This window comes from Oncorhynchus nerka, linkage group LG25 (genome assembly GCF_034236695.1).
Source record: "Oncorhynchus nerka isolate Pitt River linkage group LG25, Oner_Uvic_2.0, whole genome shotgun sequence".
NCBI lineage: Eukaryota > Metazoa > Chordata > Actinopteri > Salmoniformes > Salmonidae > Oncorhynchus > Oncorhynchus nerka.
Genome location: NC_088420.1, coordinates 35,271,430 through 35,296,623, shown reverse-complemented (window position 1 = coordinate 35,296,623; position 25,194 = coordinate 35,271,430). Strand labels below are relative to the sequence as shown.

The 25,194-nt window shown below is 41.8% G+C and overlaps 1 protein-coding gene across 1 annotated transcript; it reads right to left on the bottom strand.

Moving 5' to 3' along the window:
• Positions 1 to 296: 296 nt before the first annotated feature.
• Positions 297 to 1,865, bottom strand: LOC115108917 (ankyrin repeat domain-containing protein 34C-like). Its single transcript, XM_029633475.2, has one exon. The coding sequence runs from the start codon at positions 1,863 to 1,865 to the stop codon at positions 297 to 299; it is 1,569 nt and encodes a 522-aa protein (XP_029489335.2).
• Positions 1,866 to 25,194: the final 23,329 nt, after the last annotated feature.

Here is a 25,194-nt window from a genome sequence, read left to right as displayed (position 1 = left end):
AGTTTTTGTGATTTTTAATTGTCTAGAAATGTAATGCTTTTGAATCTCTCAGCCATCAGTTGTTATCTTGAGATGTTGCTAGTGTCTAACCTGTAATGTTGAATAGGTGGTGCTGATATTCTAAGAGCATTAATAACATTTACAACTGTATAAGCAAGTTATATTCTTGTTCCAATGATTTTCTAAGAGGAAAGGTTGAAATAAAAAAAATCTACAAAATCAGGACATTTTCTTTAGAAAAGTTACACGTTTTTTTATGTGGTGAACATTGCTACATCTACAAACAATGAGTCCCACTACAGATCCTCAAAAGCAGAGAGTTGTTTCATTTGCTCCACTTGCATAGAGTGCCTCCTTACAAGTTTCTTCTTTGACTTGAGCTGGCCTCTATTTGGTGAGTTTGCTGCTACTGGAGCTATTGATCTGAAACCTGAGGCAAGAGGGGATGAGGGCTTGCTGCTGGTTCCAATGTCAGGTATAGGAGGGTTGGGGTTGAAGTTCAGGGGGGGTAGATGGCCAGGCCGGGTATGGGAAATGTAGTCCAGCAGCAGAGTCCCTGAGCCTCGCCTCTCCAGGAGGCCTGGTGCGCACCGTCGTGCTGTGCTGGGAGATGACGTGCTGTTGTTGATGTCTATGGACTCCCTGGAGTTGGTCAGAATGGCTAACGGAGACCCGTTGAGTTTCTTCCTTTCTAGAGGAACCTTAGGAGAGTCCAGCATGCCACAGTCTGAGTACAGCTGGAAGTCTGAGTCATAGTGGTCAGTGCCCAGCCATCTCCTGTAGACTGTGTCTCTCAAACTGGCTGGCCCAGTGTTACGGCTACTGTCCTGCTCTGCAGGGACGGTGCTACGACGGGCTAGGGGCTGGTGCTGCTGACACAAACTCCTCTCATATGCCGATTTGGAAGTTGGAGGGACAGATAATGAGGATGAAATTTGTGGAAACAACACATCCTTGCCATCCACACTGTTTTGTCGAGACAGATTCGATCTCTTGGACAGAGAAAGTCCATTGATGCCTGTGACAACGTCCTCATCAGAGGTGGTTCTTTTACTCTCCTCGTGGGCCGCAGCTGGAGCGAGGACGGAGTGAGCGATCAGCCCCCAGGGCTCCGACTGCAGACGTTTCAGCTGGGGTAAACGAGCACGCTTGGGGTTGGCTGGTCGCTGCGTGGGAGAAGTCGGCCCATTGGGAAGCTTTGCTGCTGTGCTGGACGATGTTTTCAACTTTGTCTGGAAACTGAAGATAGTGTTGTGCTGCTCGGCTGAGTTAGGTGATGAGGTGTTGAGCTCAATGTCAGAGGGAGTGGTGCAGAATGCAGCGGAGCACTTATCCTCTAGCTCTGTGGAAGGGGAGGCATTCAGGTACTGCTTGGTGGTTTTGGTGCCAGGGGGTGACTTGTCTGTGGTGATAATGATGACCTCTTTGCCCTTGGCTTTACATGCGTCTAGGAGACCCTTTAGGGTCTCCTTATCGTCTTCGTTAATGGCATAGACCAGAGCAGAGGCCCCACTCCTGTCTTCCAGACTTGGGTCTGCCCCATTGGTCAACAGGTGGGACACCACCTCATGTCCCGCCCTCTGGCTGCAGGCGTGCATCAGGGCTGTCCGGCCTGCTTTATCCTGGATGTTGGGATCAGCCTTGTTATCCAGTAGGTACTTAACCAGCTTTGCCTTACTCACGCTCTGCGGGTCGCTGTGTTTGGACATGCAGGCCACCATGAGCGGTGTCTCTCCTCGCTCGTTGCTCTCATTGATGTAGGCACCACCATCCAGCAGGAGCCTGGTGAGCCGCAGGCGTCGGAGCCACACCGCCTTCAGGAGAGAGTTCCCGTCTGTCCGCAGCTCTAGTATGTCTGCCATCATCGCCAAGACATACACAGATAGTGCCCTCCCTCAGTGGTGAAAGGCAGTCACTACCTGCAGCCCTTCAAACAAACCATAGATTATTTTGCATGATATTTTGCTTAATATATAGGTCGGCTTACTGATTCATCCATCTAGTATTATCACAAACACACAAGCACAATGGATACTTTCCAAGCCTCTCCCAAGACTACCACCAGGAGGCAGTCTGTGTTCTAAAAATCTATTTTATTAAGACATGAACAGGTATGGAAATTGTGGAAGGAACTTTATACCTATTTAGGTAGCTTTATTGTCAAAACAGTAAACTGTGCTAGTGGCAACGAAAAATATATAATTTTGTGAATAGTGGCCAAAACTTGTCAAATGTATCTTCTGTAAGCTTCCATCTCCCTGTGTAAAACATCAATTAGATGGAAGAATGTGCATTATAGCCTATATGTAGTCAAGCCATTTATCTTGAATGTATTGCTTGTTAGATATAGATGGACAATAGCCTAGTATTCAATATTGTAATGTTATTTTGTTATCGTTGCTCTGTAATTGACCAATTAATCTCAGATCCAAGCCTATAAATTAATTAGTTGAACTTTTCGATCATTAAATACCAATAATAAATAACATGACATATTGAGATAATCATATGGTTGTAGAAAAAAACATCGTCACCATAAGCGTTAATCATCCTAGAAGAGTTGAAGAGTTGGGTCACATGTTTTCAGCAAAAACATCTATGTAATGTTCAGATCATTTTTTCTTACATCTTAGTTGTCGTTGAATCGAGTATCTTCTTCGGGTAGGCTACTTAACGTGCATTATCTGTTGAATAGATTACCATTAGACTACGCTATACCGCGTCGCTGTGCATGGCCCTCATTTTGGATAACTTGTGTTAGAGATGCGCATCTGTTAGAAAACGTTTCACTACAAAATTCCTGATCTGTTGTACAATTTAGGCGACTTTTTTTTACATACATATATTACTTACTATGATTCCTTTATGTCGTTAAAATAACAGTAAACTTGTTTTCAACAGAAGTAACCCGAAGGACCACAATTTAAAGTGTTATTTTGACTCTTCACATAACCATGGACTCCTCCATTTAATATTATCATTAGCTAAACTATCTTCCATTATCGAATTATAATATACTTGTCTACTCAAAAAGGTGTGTGGGCTTTAAAATGTTGGTATGAAGTCTTGGATATTGGACATTACATGAATGGTATATTAATATGTAGACTATTTACGTTTTTTGTGAAAATAACCTGCATTAATCCACGTATTCTTATGTTCAAGATATCAAGAAGGTGTACCTGTCATTCCACCACTTATCTTACCCGATGCAGGCTTGTCATGTTCAAAGGTGTCCCAATGTTTTGTCATTTAGCGACCCTGAAACATAATGGGAAAAAAATGAAAATACAAGGTTCTTCTTTATAGTCCCTGAATTTATTCGGAGCTTCTCAAATACTGTCCTGGTTTAGGTTCAGAGCTCTGGCAGCATAGCGCATCATGCTCCTCGCTTTTGTTATGGAAACGTTCTAAATCAATCCATTAGGCGGCATTCCTTTCACTGCGCATTCAATAACCACAACCTCAAGATACTGAGGTTGTAAATAACTTTCTTTTTTTTTGCCTGGTGAATGAAACGTGTATTTTCTTGACGTCAGAGTCGACAAAAATAAAGATTGCGTCTGGTGAGAACCTCTGTCATGCATCACACAAACAATCCAGTTCTTACCTTCCAATAAAATGGAAAGGTTCACAGTTTTATAACACATGATTTTTTACAGCATATAATGACAAAACATTTTTATAGATTAGCCCATGTCCCACTCCCACAACATAGGGAGAATCAAGATTCAGTAGATAAAAAAAGTATAATTGAATATTTTTGTACACTGGAAGTTATACAGTTTCATGTGATCATTCATATTAACATCACAGATGTTGAGCCAGGGAAGGTGGCTGTCACTTGTCTGCCCTATGACAGAAGTGGAAAACTTGTGCTGATGTTAGGTTCAGTAGCCTAATCATCTCAGGGTGTCTACATGTCCAAGACATCAAAATTGTAATTTGGTTGCAATATTTAGCCCTCCTGACCACAAAAACAAATACACTCATGTTTATTTCTTGAATACACATTGCAGATGTTTTTTGACATTTTTGTCTTGGATTTATTATATTGCAAAAATAATGGGTAAATCATCATCTTGAAAACAGGACATGTTTACAGCACAATTAGAGGCCACAACTTGTTCCAGCCATCACAGCCATACTGCCTAATAGGGACATTTCTATTTATAGGTTGCTATGAGACAGCAGAGAAGCAGTTCCTGATGAGAGCTATGGAGTTCTCAGCTTTGCAAGGAACAGGTAATCAGAACAATAACATTGCACCAAGAAACAGGAGGGTTCTTATGTCATTTACCCAAATGTATTTGTTGATGATGTTTTCCATTTGCACAAAGAATCCCAAAGCCCATTGATCATTAGCCCTTATGACCCCTGCATTTTTCCTCATAGGGGACATATTTATCACTACTCTGATGTTGCAGGACTTTAACAGTCAAGGATGTCAGTGATTTCCCCCCTAGTGATTGCTTGACAGACTCCTGGGAAATGTTGTTATTTACCAGGGAGGCACACGGGAGAGGTGGTTTATGGAACAGCAGGAAGTCACCTACTTCCATGCTTGTGTTCATCCCAGGAACTGATAGAAAGTCATTATGGCTGTCTGGCTATTCTGTGTAGGAACAGTCAACATGGTTCTTGGTACAGACATCACTTAAACATGAGAGGTAATCCAAGGAAAGGGCATTGCCTAGATGTAGATCCCTGAGAGGTAAAATATAATGGAGTCAAGGCCTTCTGATGAGTGTTGTCAAGCAACAAAAGGGGATCTTTGTTGGTGGATGTAAGCAGGGAGGCTGTAATATACCATGATAATTGGAATAATGTAGATGCTGAAATAAGACACATTTGAGGTGAGGGGCTGGTCTATCCACACTGGTGCCACTTCAGGGAGGTAGATTATGGAGTGGGGATCATAACACAGGGCAAAGCCATATTCCCCAAGCTTACCGGTCTAAGCACGTTCATTAATTTGGGAACTACAGACATCAGCAGTCTCCATATGATCTTTGCCCCAACGCTGCTGTCGTCTGCAGCATATTAAAGGGGAAATAAATCATTAAAACAGAGAGAATAAGCGCTGTCACCCATGGGAGCAGTTCCCATCTTCACATATCTTACATCGCACTAGCCAATTAAACTCAACTCCCTGATATACATCACATCCACGAAGTTGAGCGGCAACTAGTGTGGGTGGACTGGAGCTCCGACTTCACATAAAATTAAGTTTTGATAAAAACTACGGATTTCAGCACCAAAAGAATAGCGTGCAAATACACAGTATTTTTGTTTGCTGAAATCTGTAGTTTTTTTTATGTGATGTCGGCACACACTAGTCATGCCAATGTTCCTTCTAAGCTGCATGAATGCGCGACCACGCAGAAGACATTTCTGCTCATGCAGAGATGCATGAGATTGAACTTCACTCAACTTTCTAGTTTTCCCCTTTAGTTAACACTATCAACATTTCCCTTTACTGTGGGAATTGTGATCGAATCAACGGAATATTAGCCACTTTCAATGTTACCTACCAAAACAAAACAATCTATGCAAGACAGAGTATAAAAAACTGTGCAAGAGATTTTCTAGTAGGCAGAGCGCATTGGAGTAGGATTATATTGCATTGACTGGGAAGACTCAGGCCTGTACTCTACACAGACCGGTGAGTCATAACCAATCAAAGCTGCAGTAAGCTTACATGCAAATAGTTGTTGACATATATGGGTCTGTGCCATTCACTTTGAGCTAGACTGTGTTTATAGCATGAGTAGAGGAGCTTGTTTTTATGTCAAAGTCAGAGCTGCATGTTGCCACCTATGCACATTTGTTCATATTCTTTGCGAGTTAGTGAGTTATTAGCCCAGTTATAGCTGATTTATAGTCAACAATGGTGGGGTGGTTATTTCCTACAAGAGCACATAATGTGCGCTTTTCTAGCCACCTTTGAAAAGCCAGTCAGGTAAAGAGCTTTTTTTTTTATAACTTATAGGGGCAGTGTTGTATTTTGAGACAGTCTTGAATAAGCTAAGTAGCCAAAAGACAGATGGTAGCATCATCTGTCTGATTCTCTCTAATAATGTTATGGTAATAATATTTTATTTTGTAAAGGGGTTTCTTGCATCAAACAACACAACATTTTCAGTCACCTCCTTGTCTGAAGGACAAGGGGATAAGCAGATTAATGTCAAGCCTTTTTCAAAAGTCTCATGGAATGTAGGCCTACATTGAACACCACACTTTGCTGCCCGTGTAGACTTGTTGACAGATCAGCTATTTCTTTGTTAATATGTTATGGGATCCATTTTGTTTTTTATGGTAGGCCACTCTGGTAGACCTACATTATGATCAAATAACCACATTAGGCTACTTGGCCACTGTTAAAACTGTAACTTAAAGCAGGTACAGCCTCAGTGGTCACAGTAAACGCGCACTGGAAGTTGCACAGGATTTTAACAATGTTCAAGTTCGCGCTCAGCAGAGATGAAGTTTGCTCAGTGATGAAAAAAATGAGGGAACATTGGTCGCCACTCAACTCAGTTGATGTGAAGTACATCCTGGAGTTGAGTTTAATTGGCTAACATCACACCTGCTGCACTGCCTCCTAAATATAGATTTTGTCTTTCGACTCTGATATCATGCAATGCTTCTCGATGGGCTAAAAGAACAGGGGGTGTATTTCTGGATCATACCTATGAAAAGTTCAAGCTTGATATAAATGGAACAACATCTTTCAAAATTAAGACATTTGAGAGTTTATTTTGTTTTAATTAGACAACCCACAACAAGTACAGTATGACATCCCAAGAGATCTGGAGGGTTTCCCAAGATACAGTCTTATGGAATCACATCTAATGGTAGGAAACAGCAAGACATATCCCAAAATAACAATGTACAAGTTAGATCTCTGTACTAGTTTAGCATTGTCTTTTTTTTATGATCAACTGAGATCAACATGAGTGAAACTGAGTGAGAAAGTTGAAATTTGAATTCTACTCAGATGCCATGCCAATTTATGATGTACATTTGGCCCTATACTCCATTTTGGATTTGAAATCAAATATTTCATATGATGTGACAGTACAGAATGTCATCTTTTATTTGAGGGTGTTTATACATATCCATTTTACCCCAGTCTTACCGTTTTACAAATGAAATCACTTTATGTACAGTTGCAGACAAATATATTGTCACCCTTTCACTTTTCTTAAATAATTCAAATATTCTCTAAAATAAGTAAAACAATTTAAATACATGTTTAGTTACAATGTTATTGGATTTTCAACAATGCAGAACCATTTTTTTTTGTAAACTTAAGTTTATCATTTTATTTTTTGAAAATAAAGACAAATGGTCTGGACAAAAGTATTGGGACCCTGGAGCTAAATACTTGGTTTCACAGCCATTGGCCAAGATAAACATTTGTTGGCAGTTATTGTTTCTTGTAGCTTGCTGCACCTTTCTACTGGCAATTTGGCCCACTTTTCAGCAGCAAACTGCTCTAATTCTTCAATATTTGAGGGGTGCCCTTCACCAGCTGCTGATTTTATCTCTCCGCAGGTTATGGTGGGATTCAGGTCTGGACTCTTCGCTGGCCACTCCAGAACAATTCAGCATTTTTTTCTTGAACCATTCCATGGTGCATTTGTTTGCGGTTGTTGTCCTTCTGGCAGTTCCACAACCTTCAACAGAGACTGAGTTTTTGGACACTGGGTTGAACATTGCACTCCAAAAGACATTGGCATCCTGACCCTCCCTACAATCAAATATGGGGAGCTTTGATAATGCTGTGGGGTTGATTTGCTGCCTCTGGTACTGACGGCCTTAAACATTTGCAAGGCATCATGAAATCATCAGATTAACAGGTGTTTTGGAGTCCAATTGTTAACCCATTGTTCAAAAACTGTGTCCCCATTGAAGGTTGTAGAGTCTTCCAGCAGGACAACAACCACAAACACACATCAAAAAGCACAAAGGAAAAGTTCAAGAAGAAACGCGAGAGCTGAAAATGTAGTCTACTGACTACATCACACACAGCATTAAAATAGTCTAAATTATTCTAATCAATTTCATACAATCATATGGTTTCAGAGTGTAATATTCTAATCATTCCAATCATATAATTCTATTAACAAGCAGTTAGTGAAGGGTACCACTCAAACATGGAAGAATTAGAACAGTTTGCTGCTGAAAAGTGAGCCAAATTGCCAGTAGAACGGTGCAACATGCTCATTGATGGATACACAAATCATGTCTGAAGTTATCTTGGCCAAAGGCTGTGCAACTAAGTACTAGCTCCATTTTGTTAATGCCGTTTGTCTTTATTTCCTTAATTAAAATTGTAAATTTAACTTTACAAAAATACAATTGGTTCTCCAATGTTGAAAATCCAATAACAAGGTATACAAACATTTATTTACTTGTTTTTACTTATTTTAGAAGAAAATGGGAATTATTGAAGAAAATTGCAAGGGTGCCAATATATTTTGCCGCAACTGTATCAAGTCCTCCCATTTTTTAAATTTATTTTTTACCTTTGTTTAACTAGGCAAGCCAGTTAAAAACACCTCTGGGATCGGTGTCCTTCCATGGGACGGTTGAGCTAATGTAGGCTAATGCGATTAGCATGAGGTTGTAAGTAACAAGAAGATTTCCCAGGACATAGACATATCGGATATTGGCAGAAAGCTTACATTCTTGTTAATCTAACTGCACTGTCCAATTTACAGTAGCTATTACAGTGAAATAATACCATGCTATTGTTTGAGGAGAGTGCACAATATTGAACATGACAAGTTATTAAAAAACAAATTAGACACATTTGGGCAGTCTTTATACAACATTTTGAACATAAATACAATGGTTCATTGGATCAGTCTAAAACGTTGCACATACACTGATGCCATGTAGTGACCAAAATCTAAATTGCACCTGGGCTGGAATAATACATTATGACCTTTCTCTTGCATTTCAAAGATGATGGTACAAAAAAATACAAAAGAATGGTTGTTTTTTTCTTTGTATTATCTTTTACCAGATCAATTGGGTTATATTCTACTACATTCCTTTCACATTTCCACAAACTTCAAAGTGTTTCCTTTCAGATTGTACCAAGAATATGTATATCCTTGCTTCAGAGCCTGAGCTACAGGAAGTTAGATTTGGGTATGTCATTTTAGGTGAAAATTGAAAAAAAGGGGCTGATCCTTAAGAACAAATTCTTTCTTACAATGACTGCCTAGGAACAGTGGGTTAACTGCCTTGTTCAGGTGCAACAGATTTTTACCTTCTCAGCTCAGGGATTCGAGCCATAAACCTTTCGGTTACTGGCCCAACGCTCTAACCACTAGACTATATGCCACCCCATTCTAAATTAGAATATAAGATGTTAATGAACACTTCTGCATTAATGTGGATACTAACATGATTATGAATCATCAGGAACAAAGATCATACACCCCTAAAGAAGGTTAACCTTTGCTGTTATTGGTGAGAGGTTAGCATGTCTTGGGACTATGATTTTTGTGCCTCTAATTTTTTCACTCAACATTATTCACGATCCACTTGAATGTAGAAGTATTCGGAAACATATTCTATTCTTATTTACAAAAAAGTGACTCCAATGATACAATACATTATTTACCATTCATTTCTATTGGGAACAACATAATCTGAAACACAACCAAAACTAACTGCAAGTACTAGGAATATGGCGGCTAGGAATTTGGGACCAAATACTTTTGACTACTTTAATACACATAAGTGAATTTCTCCAAAATATTAATGGCACCTTTAAATGGGAGGACTAGATACATGAAGTGATTTCATTTTAAACAGTAAAACTGTTAAATAAAGGAAAAATAAAAGTTCCAGACTTACAGTTCTTGTGCTGATGTTGTTTCAAGAGGCAGTTTGGAACTCAGTAGTGATATGTATGCGCTATGCACTTCAGCACTTGATGGTCCCATTCTTTGAGCTTGTGTGGTCTACCACTTTACAGCTGAGCTGTTGTTGCTCCTAGAAGTTTCCACTTTACAATAACAGCACTTACAGTTGACTGGGTCAGTGCTAGCAGGGCAGAAATTTGATGAACTGACTTGTTGGAAAGGTGCCATCCTGTGACGATGCCACTTTGAAAGTCACTGAGCTCTTCAATAAGGCCATTCTACTGCCAATGTTTGTCTAAGGAGATTGCATGGCTTTCTCCCTGATTTCTATACACCGATTCAGCCGTGAGTGTGGCAGAATATCCATATACTTTCTTTATATATAGTGTACTTCTATTGAAGTAAATCTGCCTCTGTTCCATGTCCAAAACAGAGAGGACTTGAAAGGTTTACAGAACATATTTTGTAGAAGGAGCTGTTTAAATGCTACTCATTATCAAAAGAGCTTGCTATTTTCATTCTCTTGATGAATTCTCTCTTAAACTGGGGTTTCTTTAGACCTCACCACAGTATTTATTAACATATTCTTCCATAACAGGTAGAGATATCCCATATGTTTTGTGTTGTTGCAGAGATGGATGTTGGTTGTGGAACTGAGACAGTTGTCTCTTTAAAAAGTGAGTCTGACATTCTCATGGCATTTGTTGTCTCAGCGATTGCATCAACTGAATGTGTAGGCAGTGACAGCGATGAAATGGCACGAACCCGGCTGCAGCTTTGTCCTGGCTCTATATAGCCTCTCTACTTTTTCAGTTTTGGGAAACATTTCCTGTATCTTTTGCAAATCCGTTATCCTCTGCTCATGTTATTGGGATATAAGCAGTGGATAATATAGGGATTTCTGCTTCCATTTATTAGATTATGTCCCTTGATGTACGATCCATTTACAGTCCCCCTTCCTATTGTCTTTTGATATTGAGATGTGTTATGCTGTCACACCGGAAGCCTTGAAATGGTTCCGCTCTTGCTTCACTCTGCCGATGTCCTCTCAGATCTCACAGTGCAGGCCAACACCTTCCCCTCTCCTGGCTAACAGTAATTGTTTAAGAAGAGCATTATTCAAGAGCATTATACAGGCAACATTTTTGCTGGGTGATTATTGTGTGTGGCGGCCGTATCCTAGGAGATTGGTGAATATCTAACAAGGAGTTTGGTACTCATTTTGCAAAGTGGGTGCTTTGATGTCCTCTGTGTTGAATTTTTCAGTTTCTCCTCAATATCACTCCTTACGAAGCAGTAAGCCTAAAGGTTTAACATTGGTTGCTTATTAACAGTAAACTCAATATTGAAATGGATAACCTCTCATTGGCCTGCATTAATCAAACTGTCAAATGCTAAAACTAGGACTGTAATGCCATAGGTCACAGCGATACCAGGCAGTAATGCCCAACAATACTGGAGACCATCCTCTATAAGGCAGATGGTTGTTAGGCATTCTACCTGCATCTTATGTACCTTCAGATTGTTCTACTGTGTGTTTAAGGTTAGACCATTGTTTATGTTTTGCTTGTTGTCAGATTCCCAGATTATCAGCTGTAGCGCTATTGACTGCAGGTGGAATAGTTACCAAATGTACACTACCGTTCAAAAGTTTGTGGTCACTTAGAAATGTCCCTGTTTTTGAAAAAAAGCAGATTTTTTTTGTCCATTAAAATAACCTCAAATTGATCAGAAATACAGTGTAGACATTGTTAATGTTGTAAATGACTATTGTAACTGGAAACAGCTGATTTTCAGGTTGGCCTTCTAGGTTGAGTTGTAAAGAAAAAGCCATATCTCAGACTGGCAAATTAAAAGAAAAGATTAAGATGGGCACTGCTGCCGGTTCCCCCCGCTACCATCCGGAAGGCGACGTCCGTACAGGTGCATCAAAGCTGGGACCTAGAGACTGAAATACAGCTTCTATCTCAAGGCCATCAGACTGTTAAACAGTCATCACGAACACAGAGAGGCTGCTGTCTACATACAGACTTGAAATCATTGGCCACTTTAATAAATTGATCACTAGTCAATTTAATAATGCCACTTTAATCATGTTTACATATCTTGTGTCATGACGCTGACCTTTCCCCTTTTTCCTCTCTCTACTCTACCAATGTCACTATTGAAAATCCCTTTGTTAACATAGAGAGTCTGGGAACATCAGAAGATGGTAAACGGAACCATATTTCGGTAATCCAACCAGTTGAAAAGATGTGTTGCTACTTAATGAATATGATGTCAGATCAGTTGGCGTCTGAGACATTATTACTGTTGATAGGACGACATAAACTGTATCTTGGAAAGTCCACATATTCTAGTTATCAGATTCACATGGAATTGTAGCGCAATTTTAAATGTTTAAATATGAAACTATTTGTGAAAAGATTAAATGTAATTTTAGCTTCTTAAATGAGAGAATGGTTTGTCATAACACCACTCTGATCACTCAGAGGCCCTGCCCAAGTGAACAGACATGGGTTGTAAAACTATGAAACATGCCCTTCTTTCACCACTATATAAACCCGTTGACGAAAATGTAACTTTCTGTTCCAAGGACGTGCGGACTGGCAGTCCCCACGTTGATAGGACAAAGACCACCTACAGAACTAAGCCAACATCAGCAAGAACCTAACGAAACTGGCATCGAATTTCAATGTGAAGGTGACGACCTACACGCCAAAAGGATGAATTTCGACTATAACAGTCAGAATATAGCATGAGCTTAAAGTATGGCAACTTGGTATGAACTTTGAACTCTTATTCACTAAAGAAGTGCTACCCCCTCCGCCCGCTAAAAGTGGGCTAGGAGAGGACGGACAGAGTATCCATTCTACCACGCCCCAGTTCACCACTAGACAGTCTTCAGAGGACCAGAGATCCATGCTACGATCTATGACCAATCTACCGAAGTGCAGCTCAGAGTAAATATTTATTGCATTTTCCTTTTTCAAATGGGCGGTAATTTAGAATGCATAAGATACTGTATTTATGATAGCATAGCTTCTCCCTTTGTTACTCAGTCTTCCCACTCTTTCACTCAAACCCAACCCCCTCTCTTTGTGTAACCAGCTGTCATATCTGTTCCGTCCACTAGGGACGTTTTCCTTTGTGACATAATTTGTAATCAACGTATGATGCATTCTGTGTATATGTAATTCTGTGTGGTTATTTAGGTATTTAGTAAATAAATGATTTAACCAAATGTTGCATTGCTGATTCAATTTATTATCCAGGGTTTGTGAAAAATATACAACTTTCAGATGAGACTGAATAAAGTGACGATTAAATATTGACTGCTATTGATGTAAAAGATTACTAGGTCTTTAAGAGTTTATTCGGAAGATAACAGCTCAATAAATCATTATTTCGGGGTGCCAACTTTCTAGTTAATTACATTTACCTGATTAGCTTAATCAGTTAATATTAATTACAGATAAATTATTTTATAGAATAGCATGTCATATCACTTAATCCGGCATAGGCAAAGACACGACACTTGCACTACTCATCTCATATGTATATACTGTATTTTATACCATATATTGTATCTTGCCTATGCCACTCTGTCATTGCTCATCCATATATTTATATTTATAGGACTTGAGTTGGGTGGGTAGTCTATGTTCATTTTTCTATGTTGTGGTTTTGTGTTTGGCCTGGCTATGGTTCTCAATCAGAGGCAGGTGTCGTTCGTCGTCTCTGATTGAGAATCATACTTGGGTAGCCTTTTCCCACCTGTGTGGTGTGGGTGATTTTTTTCTGTTGAGTGTTTGTATCTGTACCAGACAGAACTGTTTCGGTTTCGTTCGTTCACTGTTCTATTACTTTATAAAAAATATGGACACTTACCACGCTGCGCATTGGTCCTCACCTTCTTCCACCAATGACGAACGTTACAGAATCACCCACCACCAAAGGACCAAGCAGCGTGGTCAGGAGCAGCGCTATCTGGAGGCAGCGAATGCTGAGTGGCGGTGGTATGAGGAGGCAGCACGGCAGCACGGCTGGGACAAGAGGCAGCCCCAAAAATATATTGGGGGGGGGGGGACACGGGGAGTGTGGCTAAGTCAGATAGGAGACCTGAGCCAACTCCCCATGCTTACCGTGGAGAGAGGTGGACCGGCCAGGCACCGGTGTCCCCGGTGCGCAGGCATAGCCCGGTGCGTTACATCGCAGCGCCTCGTATCGGCCGGGCTAGAGTGGGCATCGAGCAAGGTGCCATGAAGCCGGCTCAGCGCATCTGGTCTCCAGTGCGTCTCCTCGGGCCGGGGTACATGGCACCAGCCCTACGCACAGTGTCCCCAGTTCGCCAGCACAGCCCAGTGCGGTCTGTTCCACCTCGCCACACTGGCCTGGCTACGGGGAGTATCCAGCCAGGTAGGGTTGTGCAGGCTCGGTGCTCGAGACCTCCAGTGCGCCTCCATGGTCCGGTCTATCCGGTGCCTTCTCCACGCACCAGGCCTCCGGTGGCAGCCCCACGCACCAGGCTGTCTCTCCGTCTCCTTCCTCCAGGTGCTCCCTCCTGTCCTGAGCTGCCAGAGTCGCCCGTCTGTCCTGAGCTGCCAGAGTCGCCCGTCTGTCCTGAGCTGCCAGAGTCGCCCGTCTGTCCTGAGCTGCCAGAGTCGCCCGTCTGTCCTGAGCTGCCAGAGTCGCCCGTCTGTCCTGAGCTGCCAGAGTCGCCCGTCTGTCCTGAGCTGCCAGAGTCGCCCGTCTGTCCTGAGCTGCCAGAGTCGCCCGTCTGTCCTGAGCTGCCAGAGTCGCCCGTCTGTCCTGAGCTGCCAGACACGCCCGTCTGTCCTGGGCTGCCAGAGTCGCCCGTCTGTCCTGGGCTGCCAGAGTCGCCCGTCTGTCCTGGGCTGCCAGAGTCGCCCGTCTGTCCTGGGCTGCCAGAGTCGCCCGTCTGTCCTGGGCTGCCAGAGTCGCCCTGTCCGGTGCTGCTGGAATTTCCCGTCCATTCGGGGCCCGCTGCTAGGGTCCCCAGTCAGAGGTCGGCGGCGAGCGTTGCTGCTCTAAAGGTGCCACTGAAGCGGGGAAAGAAGCGGGAAAGATGCTTTTTGTCCATCTGGAAAATGTCAAGGATCTTTTACTTCAGCTCATGAAACATGGGACCAACACTTTACATTTTTCATTTATATTCTTGTTCAGTATACATTTAGTTTCTCACGGTTTTGCCTGTAATCTCAAGGTGAAACATACAGGTGTGAAACCTTACTGACATGAAGCAAAATCAATCATAACTAGGGCTGTGGTGGTCACAAAATGTCTTCAGCCGGTGATTGTCAAGCAAATAACTGTCGGTCTCACGGTAATTGACCATTAATAAATGAACACATTTATCATCTCCTGGCTTCCACACGCCTACATGCCATTGATGCAGACCTTTGGGACATCTACACTTTGTCTAATAAATCAATATAATATAGCGTACACCTTCATAATAACCTTCCATTATTTATTGGGTCAGGTCTAAGAAACATGATATGAAGAAAATGTAGTCTATTACAGAAGAACAGAATAGCATACTCTTAGTTGTCCTTATGATAGGTCCTCATCTGGCTATGCCATACTGCTGTGGACTACACCTGTTCATTTAGCAGACAAGATTTGCTTAGAATTCCGTGGCATTATTTTATAGTATGAAGAAAACAATTAAACAAAGCTGAATCAAATATAAATTATATTTTTTCCAGACAACTTGAGGGAGTGCGCACATTCTGTGTTGAGCAGTTAAAGCATTTTGCCAATATCAGATATGTCTATGTCCTGGGAAATGTTTCTTGTTACTTACAACCTCATGCTAATCGCATTAGCCTACATTAGCTCAACCGTCCCGCGGGGGACCCACCAAACCTGAAGAGGTTCACAAAGGACTCCTTTAGGGGTTCTTCAAATTGAAACTGTGGAGGATTTCCTATAATTTCTTTGAAGAGCCCTTTAAATGAGGACACAGACGGCTGTTTAATCCTTGATACATGAAAAGTGGGATGTATACGGAGGGTGATGGGCAACAGAAGACAAACAGCAGACAGACTAAGAATCCTAGAGATGGGAAAGGGCTTATAAAAGGGGGGAAAGTTTGCGGGACTCCACCCAGAGTGGCAGATCCCAAGTGGACAGCCATACCGTCTGCCCGTGTAACGGGGTGAGTGACTGGTTGCCGGGAAGTCAGGCGCAGGAGAGCAGAGATGGGTGATAACAGGATAACTTTAGTATACACCCTGGCCCAAAGACACAGGCAAGGCAGCACAAAGCACAACCACGGTAACATGAACCAGATTACACAAAATAAACAAACCTAGGTTTGAAACAAACCTAGTGCAAGCAGGCCTGTAGCGTAACACCCTAGACAAAGAACAATTCCACACACAGACATGGGGGAAACAGAGGGTAATATACATTTAGTCTGATGAGGGAATGTGAACCAGGTGTGCGGGAAAACAAAACAAATGGAAAATGAAAGGTGGAGCGGCGATGGCTAGAAGACCGGTGATGTCGACCGCCGAACGCCGCCCAAACAAGAAGAGGGACCGAATTTGGCGGAAGTCGTGACAGCCTGAGACGATACCAGGGAGCCGGGGTCCTGGGGCGGTCTGCCTAACGTCAATACCTGGAGGTGGTCTTGAGAAGAGCAGACCGGGCTCTCTTCTAGGTAAGGCGAACATCTGGGCCCGAGGGAAGAGCGGGAGCTGATAACCCACCGCCCCAGGACCCCGGATAACCCGGCGAGAGACCTGGCTGAGCAGGGGAGCGTGTTGCGGGCATATTCCACCCACACAAGTTGCTGGCTCCAGGTGATGGGGTTGGCGGAGACGAGGCAGCGAAGAGTTGTCTCCAGGTCCTGATTGGCTTGCTCCGACTGGCTCTTAGACTGGGGGTGAAACTCAGAGGACCGGCTGGCCGACGACCCAATGAGTGTGCAGAATGCCTTCCAGAACCAGGACGAGAACTGAGGACCATGGTCAGAGACTATGTCAACCGGAAGTCTATGAATCCGGAAGACGTGCTTCACCATGAGCTCCATGGCTGAGGGTAGCTTGGGGAGGGGAATGAAATGGGCGGCTTGGAAAACCTGTCCACCACCGTAAGGATAGTGGTGTTGCCATCAAATGGAGGGAGACCAGTGACGAAGTCCAGAGATATGTGACCAGGGACGATGAGTAACAGGAAGTGGTTGAAGGAGGCCAGCCGGAGCTTGCTGAGGAGTCTCGTTCTGAGAACAGACGCGGGCGGATAAGTCAGGGACCATGGTGGGCCACCAAAAGAGTTGTCGAACAAAGGTCAGGGTCCGACGGGAGCTTGGAGGAATGAGCCCATTATTACGTGATTAAACTGATTAATCATGTAACTGTAATTAACTAGGAAGTCGGGGCAGCAAGGAAAATATTCAGATTATAAACTTATAATTTTCCTAATATAACTTTCAGATATTTTAATATCTGATCAATGAGTCTTCAAATTAATGAATTATTATTTACCTCATGTTAGTCTCATTCAAAACTTCGTAAATTGTTGGTTATCTGCACGAACCCAGTCTTCACTATGAGTCATCCATACATCAATTGTCTTCAATAATTTATTTACTAACTAAGTAATTCACAGAAATGCATAAACAAACAGTAGATAGTTACAAGGAAATGATAAAGGAGTTTCCCTAGTGGGATGAACCGGTATCGCGGCTTGGTGGACAAAAAGGGAAGTGGGGGTCAACTGAGATGAGACACTGCAAAGTTGATAATTCTAACAATTGAAATGCTATTGAATTTGCACATGAACGCTCACTCATTCTGGAATAATTGCAATCAATATATATATTTACACTCAGTGTGTCGTCGGGATCTCTGTTGAAAAGTTTGTTTCTGTTGGAGAGTTTGTCCGCCCTCTCTCTGTCGTGGTTAGAATGGATAGTTCAGAGTGACATTCATTCATGTCGTTATTGAATAGATGTTTCGGCGGTTGTCGATCTTCGTGATCAATGATACCGAATTCCTAGCTGCAGACTAGTATTTAATATCAAAGACTTGTTCTTATTCTGTCGGTATCGATAGTCTAAGAGTTTAACCACGTGTTGTGGTTAAAAGATTCAGCCATCTACTCAAACCTTTGGTTTATGGTCTCCTCTCAAACCTTGGCCCTCTCGTTATCGAGGTAAGCTGGTCTGCAACCTTTGTCCTCTCATAATTGAGAGAAACATGGTCTGTTGAGAAATTCTCAAGGTGGGGGTTTTATTCGGAAGAGCAGAAAGCGGCCTAGCCCAGGACGCCAGACCATAACTGTGCTCATTGGCGGTCCTCTGATTTAGTTCAACTCCAAAGCGAATTGGAGTTTCCTTCATTAAACAGTCCAAAATCACATTACACAATTTCACAAACAGTATCAACCTCACTCATTCATCTTATACAACAATTAGATGTAAGACTCATATCTGAGGCTATTGTATAAACAGCGCTATGGTATGGTAAACTCTCGTGAGTTTCACAGAATTGTACCAAACGGACCAGTTCGTAGCTGGATTCTTCACCCATCTTTTATACGTTCTCCAGAACATAAATACTGTTTGGACCTCCAGTTCTGTGAAGTGGAAGAAATGATTTTGTTCTTTCTATGAAAACTCTCTCTCTATACTGTGGCCAAGAGGAGATAATCTCCTCCAGGAATTTATGAACTGAGGTCGCAGGAGCCTAAGTGTAGGAGATCGAGAGAGGGGGATGGTGCCTGCTGAACCCAAAGATGGCAACGTCATGACAAGGGATTATGAGTTCCAGGCAGTCTCGGCTGCCAACATTCTGAAATCAACAGCATTGTCTGCCACACTGCAGATTTCTCGACGAATCTGGAGTAACTACCGGGCAGCCTATCTCCCGGACAACAGAGAATCGGAAACAGTTTTCACCTCAACCACAAACTCCTCCAGACTGAAGCACATGGCTGATTGTTGTTCCCATTCCGCCGTAACCCAGTCGAGGCCCCTCCCAGACATCAGCGTTATGAGGTATGCTATCATCGAGCGGTCCGAGGTAACGGACAAGGGCTGCAGCTCGAAAATGGGGGGACACTGCGAGAGAAACATTCTGGAGGAGGTAAGCAGGGAAGCCGGGGTGGCCTGGAGAGTTGCTGACAGTGGGGTTACCGAGGGGCTGTGAGGTTACTGTCATGGCTATCTGCCTAACAGACATTCGGCGGAATTGCTCTAGCAATGTATTCAAGGCAAGGTCATGGCGTTACACCAAGGATGGGAATCCTACTATGAGACCTCGAAGTAACTACTTGTATCTCCCGATGGTGGCTTCCTTGGGAGGAGATGGCATTGTGGAGCTGGTCTGAGTCTACTGGGTCAGTCATGGCCAGTTCGTACAGTCAGAACTCAGGATAAGACCCAGATACAGATAATTTGAATCACATTACTTTATTTACAAAACAGAGGTTAGGCAAATAACAGGTCAAAGCAGGCAGAGGTCGGTAATCCAGGGCAGAGTCCGTAACAGCGGCGTAGCCACAGGTAGCGGCCTACCCAGTTTGATCTCAGGCCTACCCCAAAAAAGTTATTATTATTCAATATACATTTTAATTATTATTTTACATGTTTAAAATAAATGCATGTGAGATTTATTTCCTTTGGGTAATTTTAATACAATGTAACAAAGAAACAGTCCGTGACAATCAAGTTGGCTTCCAACTTTGTAGCGCATAAACTAGCAAGCTCTACCATGCTAGCTTACTCAAATTGACTCACCAGCTAAGGTAATTTAGTAGTTCTAGCTTCTTATGGCAACATGAAATTGCAGAGAGCGAAATTCAAAATACAGATGAACTTCTTGTTAATCCAATCGTCCAATCATCTTTAAAGATGAACTTCTTGTTAATCCAATCGTCCAATCATCTTTAAAGATGAACTTCTTGTTAATCCAGCCGCTGTGTCAGATTTCAAAAAGGCTATCCGGCGAAAGCATACCATGCGATTATCTGAGGACAGCGCCCTGCTTACAAAAGCATACAAACATTAGCATAGTTCCCTTAAAGTATGATAAATGGCAAATCACGCTGCTTCTCTTCAAGGTGGTATGACCAGTTTGTATGGATTGAGTATAGTAAAGCAAAATATGTCATTTATTGTAAGTTTTGTAGGCACTTTCCTGGGGAAAATATCGAATTTAGATTTGTATGAGATGGATTTAAAAACTGGAAACTCACAAGAAATGCTTGCTGCAAACACGAGAATAGCAAATTACATGCTAGTGCCCTTGCAAAATTTGAATCCTACAAGGCGACCCCTGAGCCGAGAAGTCGTGGGACTGTGTTGAACCAAATACATGGTGATGCAAACATGGATTTTATAGAATGAAACTGTGCACATGTTAAAGTGGTCATAGGTATTGTTGTAATGTGTGCAAAGCAGGATATTCCACTCAGAGGGTATAGAGAAACCGAAGAGGCAATCAACAAATGTAACTTTTTAGAAATCTTCAATTTCATCTCAAAGTATGACTCAGAAATACAAAACAGGCTTAACCTCTTGAACCTATGGGGGCGCTGTGTCATTATTGGATAAAAAGACGTGCCCGTTTTAAGCGCAATATTTTGTCACGAAAAGATGCTCGACTATGCATGGAATTGACAGCCTTGGAAAGACACAACTCTGACGTCTCCAAAACTGCAAAGATATTATCTATGCGTGCCCCAGAACTAATGCAACAAGGCGAAACCAAGATGAAGTTTCATACAGGAAATGCCCCGGATTCTGAAGGCGCTGTGTTCCAATGTCTCCTTATATGGCTGTGAATGCGCCAGGAATGAGCCTGCGCTTTCTGTCTATTCCCCGAGGTGTCTGCAGCATTGTGACATGTTTGTAGGCATATCATTGGAAGATTGACCATAAGAGACTACATTTACCTGGTGTCCCGCCCGGTGTCCTGTGTGCGTAATCTGTAGGTCCATGCGCATTCCATTTCTTCAGAATTGAAAGTAAACTGCCACAATGGATTTTATCGTCGATAGATATGTGAAAAACACCTTGAGGATTGATTCTAAACATCGTTTGCCATGTTTCTGTCGATATTATGGAGTTAATTTGGAAAAAAGTTCGCGTTTTAATGACTTATTTATTTTTTTCCTTACCCAAATGCGATGAACAAAACGGAGCAATTAGTCGACACAAATAATATTTTTTGTAAAAACGGAACATTTGCTGTCTAACAGAGTCTCCTCATTGAAAACATCTGAAATTCTTCAAAGGTAAATGATTTTATTTGAATACTTTTATGGTTTTTGTGGAAAATGTTGCATGCTGAATGCTAATGCTAAATGGTACGTTAGCCATCAATACTGTTACACAAATGCTTGTTTTGCAATGGTTGAGAAGCATATTTTGAAAATCTGAGATGACAGTGTTGTTAACAAAAGGCTAAGCTTGAGAGCAAATAGATTAATTTCATTTCATTTGCGATTTTCCTGAATAGTTAACGTTGTGTTATGCTAATGAGCTTGCTGACAGATTTACACAATCCTGGATACAGGGTTTTTTTCGTAGCTAAACGTGATGCAGAAAACGGAGCGATTTGTCCTAAACAAATAATCTTTCAGGAAAAACTGAATATTTGCTATCTGAGAGTCTCCTCATTGAAAACATTTGAAGTTCTTCAAAGGTAAATGATTTTATTTGAATGCTTTTCTGTTTTTTTGTGTAAATGTTGCCTGCTGAATGCTAACGCTAAATGCTACGCTAAATGCTACGTTAGCCATCAATACTGTTACACAAATGCTTGTTTTGCAATGGTTGAGAAGCATATTTTGAAAATCTGAGATGACAGTGTTGTTAACAAAAGGCTAAGCTTGAGAGCAAATAGATTAATTTCATTTCATTTGCGATTTTCATGAATAGTTAACGTTGCGTTATGGTAATGAGCTTGAGGCTGTAGTCACGATACCGGATCCGGGATGGAAGTTAATGAGCTACCTCGCAATGTCACGCTTATGAGCCCCGAAATTCAGAATGAGTTTCTGGAGTGTGCAACATCATTGTTACTGTGCAGGATAAAAGATGAAGTTCATTCTGCGTCTTCCACGTATTTTGCCAAACTAGCAGATGAATATAAAGATCCATCTAAACGAGAACTTATTGCTGTGTGCATCTGATACATTCATGCTGGAATGATTAAAGAAAGAGCTGCTGGGTTTATGGAAACCGCTGATTTGTCTGCACAAGGAATTTCTCGGAAAATACTGTTGCAACCATGGAGTTGGATCCCACTCTGTGTTTGTTTTTTTAATTTTTATGGCGCTTCAGTCATGTCAGGGAACAGAGGAAGGGTACATGTCCTACTAAAGCAAACATTTAAGCAAGCTGTATATGTGCATTGCAACTCCCACCGTTTGAATTTGGTTCTGTACACCGCAGCAAATGTGTCAGGACTTGTCAGTACTTTTCTTGACACAGTAAACCAGCTACACACATTTATGAGTGGATCCCACAGACATGCTGGATTGATAGAAGTACAGAAAGAGTTGCATCCCGACAGACCATGTATCGAGTTAGAAAGATCCACAGATGTACGGTGGAGTTCAAAATCAGGGTCTGTGAGTAAAAGTGCTGTCACTGCTAATGTCATTTTAGAGGTTCTTGCAGATTTTTCAGAGGCTTGTGGACAAAAACCAAATTAGAAGCCGATGCATCAAATCCAGAACAAGAAGTTTGTGTTCCTGTTAGTCACGTTTAGTAAATTGTTTGACACTAGTGATTTTGCTACAAAGGAATTACAAAGCTCAACATTATCTGTGACGGACTGTATTGGTTTAATTGAAATCCCCAAAAGCAGCTTTTATACGTTCAGAGATAACTCAGGGGGAGACTTTGATAAAGTTCTCAAGCTAATTGAAGAGATGATGATTAAGCATAATATTAGTCATTGGGATGGGAGCGCATCACGGCAGTGAAAACTGCCTGTATAATTGTCAGACAGTGTAGTCACAACTTCATTAGGGAAAACATCCAGCATCAAGAGTGACAGTGACCTGAGGCAACTTTGGAACAATATTCTAGACAGACAAATTACTGAGTTAAACTCAAGACTTCAAGAAGACGCATATGGGATCACGCAAGCGGCAGCCTCCTTTTCAAAAGATTCCCAAACCTGCCGCCTGAAAGAGCAGTTGAAGACCATATGCAGTCATTATGCAATATCAATTAAGGATGCTGAATTCACTGTTTTCTATTCTGCAGTTGAGTCGCAAAATAAACATGGGACAATAGTGAGTTTTCCTCCATAATGAGTGGACTTGACAGCTGCCCTGATGATATTTTCCCCAATATAAACTCTCTGTTAAGGATCATTGTCCCACTTTCAATGACATCATGCAGTGTGGAGAGACTTTTCTCAACAACAACTAAGATAAAAAATAATCTTCGCACATCAAAGACAAGCGCCCGGCTGAACCACTTCAGTTTGCTGTCTTTTGAGCGTGAACTGACAGATACATTGGATTATGATGAAATCATCACCATATTCAACTCAAAGCCTCGCTGTCTGCGCCTTGTAATGCAGGTCACGCCTTATGATATGTCTACTAAAGGTAAGGTATATTTTTATAGTACTACTGCCCGCCGTAGCATAAACGGTAACATCAAATATAGGCTTGTTTGCCCATTGAGATTAAAGTGGGCCTGAAGATGAGTTTTATGTTGTTGGCAAGTAGGCAACTGGTCTAAAGTTACTCTCTTATTTTAATATGCTGGAATAAGTAATTATTTATATATGTAACAAGGTTGCTCAAAGTACTATGCACTAGTATAAAACGATTGTATTACGAAATAATATACGGTGCACATCGCAAAATAAATGTAATAAACAAGTAGAACAATGCCTATCCAAATTTTCCTAGGCCTACCCCCCCCAAAAAATTCTGGCTACGCCCCTGGTCCGTAAGGTACCGAACGGCAGGCAGGCTCAAGGTCAGGGCAGGCAGAGGTCGGTAAATCCAGGGCAGTGTCAAAAGGTACAGAACGGCAGGCTGGCTCAAGGTCAGGGCAGGCAGAATGGTCAAAACTGGAGGCACTAGAAAACAGGAACTAAAGAGAACAGGAGTACGGAAAAACACACTGGTAGGCTTGACGAGACAAGACAAACAGAAAATATAGGTATAAATGCTCAGGGGATAATGGGGAAAATGGGCAACACCTGGAGGGTGACAAGACAAGACAAGAGCAAGACAGGTGAAACAGATCAGGGTGTGACACAGCTAGCCTTCAACATATTCTTATAGTCTACATATTCCTCTTTCTGTATCGATATCAATTGAATTGTGTCCATTTTCTGATTTAGAAAGGTTTGCACAAATATGAAAAGATCGATGGTATCATCAAAAACAATGTCAATGTAGATCATACAAGGGACAAACATTACCTTAAATTGAGAAGATCTTTACATTTTTCAGTCATGTGTTTGCACCTGCTGTCCTTTGACATTCAAATCCAAGTGTTTCAGTTGAGCAGTTAGGTTCTTGCAAGAACCCCAACCAACTAAGGTTTCTCAATTAACCCCACCTCCTATGGGGTTCTTGGAAGAACCTTTTGGAGGCCATTTTCAGTGGCATGAACCCTAAGGTTCTTCAAAGTACTTTGAGTGTACTTTTATGCGTAATTTAGTTATGAATATAACTTTAGTTGTTCTACAAACGTTGGGCTATATGTTTTGATTTGAATTACATTTAAGGCTGAAGGATGCAACTCCAATGATGATTTGAAAAAAAATAGCTTGAAAGAAATTAGCTCTGCTTAGTTTTTTTGGGGCAGGCTGCAGTCTCTCATTCACAATTTGACAAGCACTTGATAATGGGTTGAATTTCCCGGCGGCATCCCCTTTGTGTGGCTGTTATTCCCTGTAAAAAAAAATCAATTCCACTGAACGTTGTGTCCGTGAGCTGAATATGATAATGATAATTCCCTTCTCCCTGAGTGCTGTATTCTCAGAAGATACTCTCACTCACGTAGCTTTCCATCATGTGATTGTGTCTTTCTTACAGGCTACAAGTGAAGACAGACACATCGGGGACGCAACTACATACGTCCTTATCCAATTCTGAGGCGCATATTGAAGACATTGGAAGAGCTGTCCACATTTACTTTTCTTCAGCCAACAAGATGAGTAGGCCTAACAAACAGTAAAAGCATTAGTCTATGTCAATCTACTGTTCCTCATAGAACAAAAGTTTACGTTTTCTATTCTGTGCGAGAAATAAATATTCCAAACATAGTCTGGGACAGTTGTGGGATGCG